The 713-nt window shown below is 58.2% G+C and overlaps 1 protein-coding gene across 1 annotated transcript; it reads right to left on the bottom strand.

Moving 5' to 3' along the window:
- Positions 1-228: 228 nt before the first annotated feature.
- On the bottom strand, positions 229-429 carry LOC130705773 (small integral membrane protein 10-like protein 2A). The gene has a single exon (XM_057534893.1). It carries the CDS (start codon positions 427-429, stop codon positions 229-231), a length of 201 nt encoding a protein of 66 aa, XP_057390876.1.
- Between the last annotated feature and the right edge of the window lie 284 nt (positions 430-713).

Genomic DNA, 713 nt, shown 5'->3' with positions numbered 1-713 from the left:
AGATTCAACATTTAATTATATCTTAGGCTTTTTTTGGTTATATTGCAGGCTTTCAGCAAATGATTTCTAGCCGCCCATTTATATGAAAAGATGGGGCAATGGCGAGACCGGCTGGCAAGTCCGTGTGCGCGAGGCGAGCTGGTCGCTTTGCTCTAGGGCGGGTGAGCTGGTGGGTGGAGCTCAGCCATCCTGCTGGGCACCCCCCCACAGTGCCACAAGTTAGTTGCTCTAAATATGTACCTGCAGGCGCACGTTGAGAATCACCGAAGCCACGACGTAAAGTAGGGGAAGTTCATGCGCAGAACTCCAGGCCAGGTCGAAGTAGGTGATCAGCGTGCGCGTGAGCCCCTTGCAGAAGGCGCCGTACGAGCCGCCGGTCGCGGCCGAGCGCGACAGCCGTACAGCCAGGCCCGACAGGGCCGCCGCCATCGGTCTGGTGTGGCCTCTCGCCGGCTCCGCGGCCAGAGGGACGCACGCGGGGGAAGCGGCGCGGGAGGTGGATCGCGCGGCCGCAGATGCGAGCTGCGGTGCAGGGCGGACGTCCTCCTCCTCCTCTGGCTGCGCTCGGGCCGCCGCCCAGCACTGTTCTTCAAGATGTTCAGAGAAGGAGATTACAGTCTTTCAGCAGCAAAACACGATGCTGCTTTCCTCCCTGAATGAATCATTGATTTGGACAGGGGAAGGTGCAACTTAAGTTTTAAAAATTAAAACTG

Source organism: Balaenoptera acutorostrata, chromosome 1 (genome assembly GCF_949987535.1).
Source record: "Balaenoptera acutorostrata chromosome 1, mBalAcu1.1, whole genome shotgun sequence".
NCBI classification, from domain to species: Eukaryota; Metazoa; Chordata; class Mammalia; order Artiodactyla; family Balaenopteridae; genus Balaenoptera; species Balaenoptera acutorostrata.
Note: the sequence above shows the minus strand (reverse complement) of the source record. Positions and strands in the feature narration are given on the sequence as shown.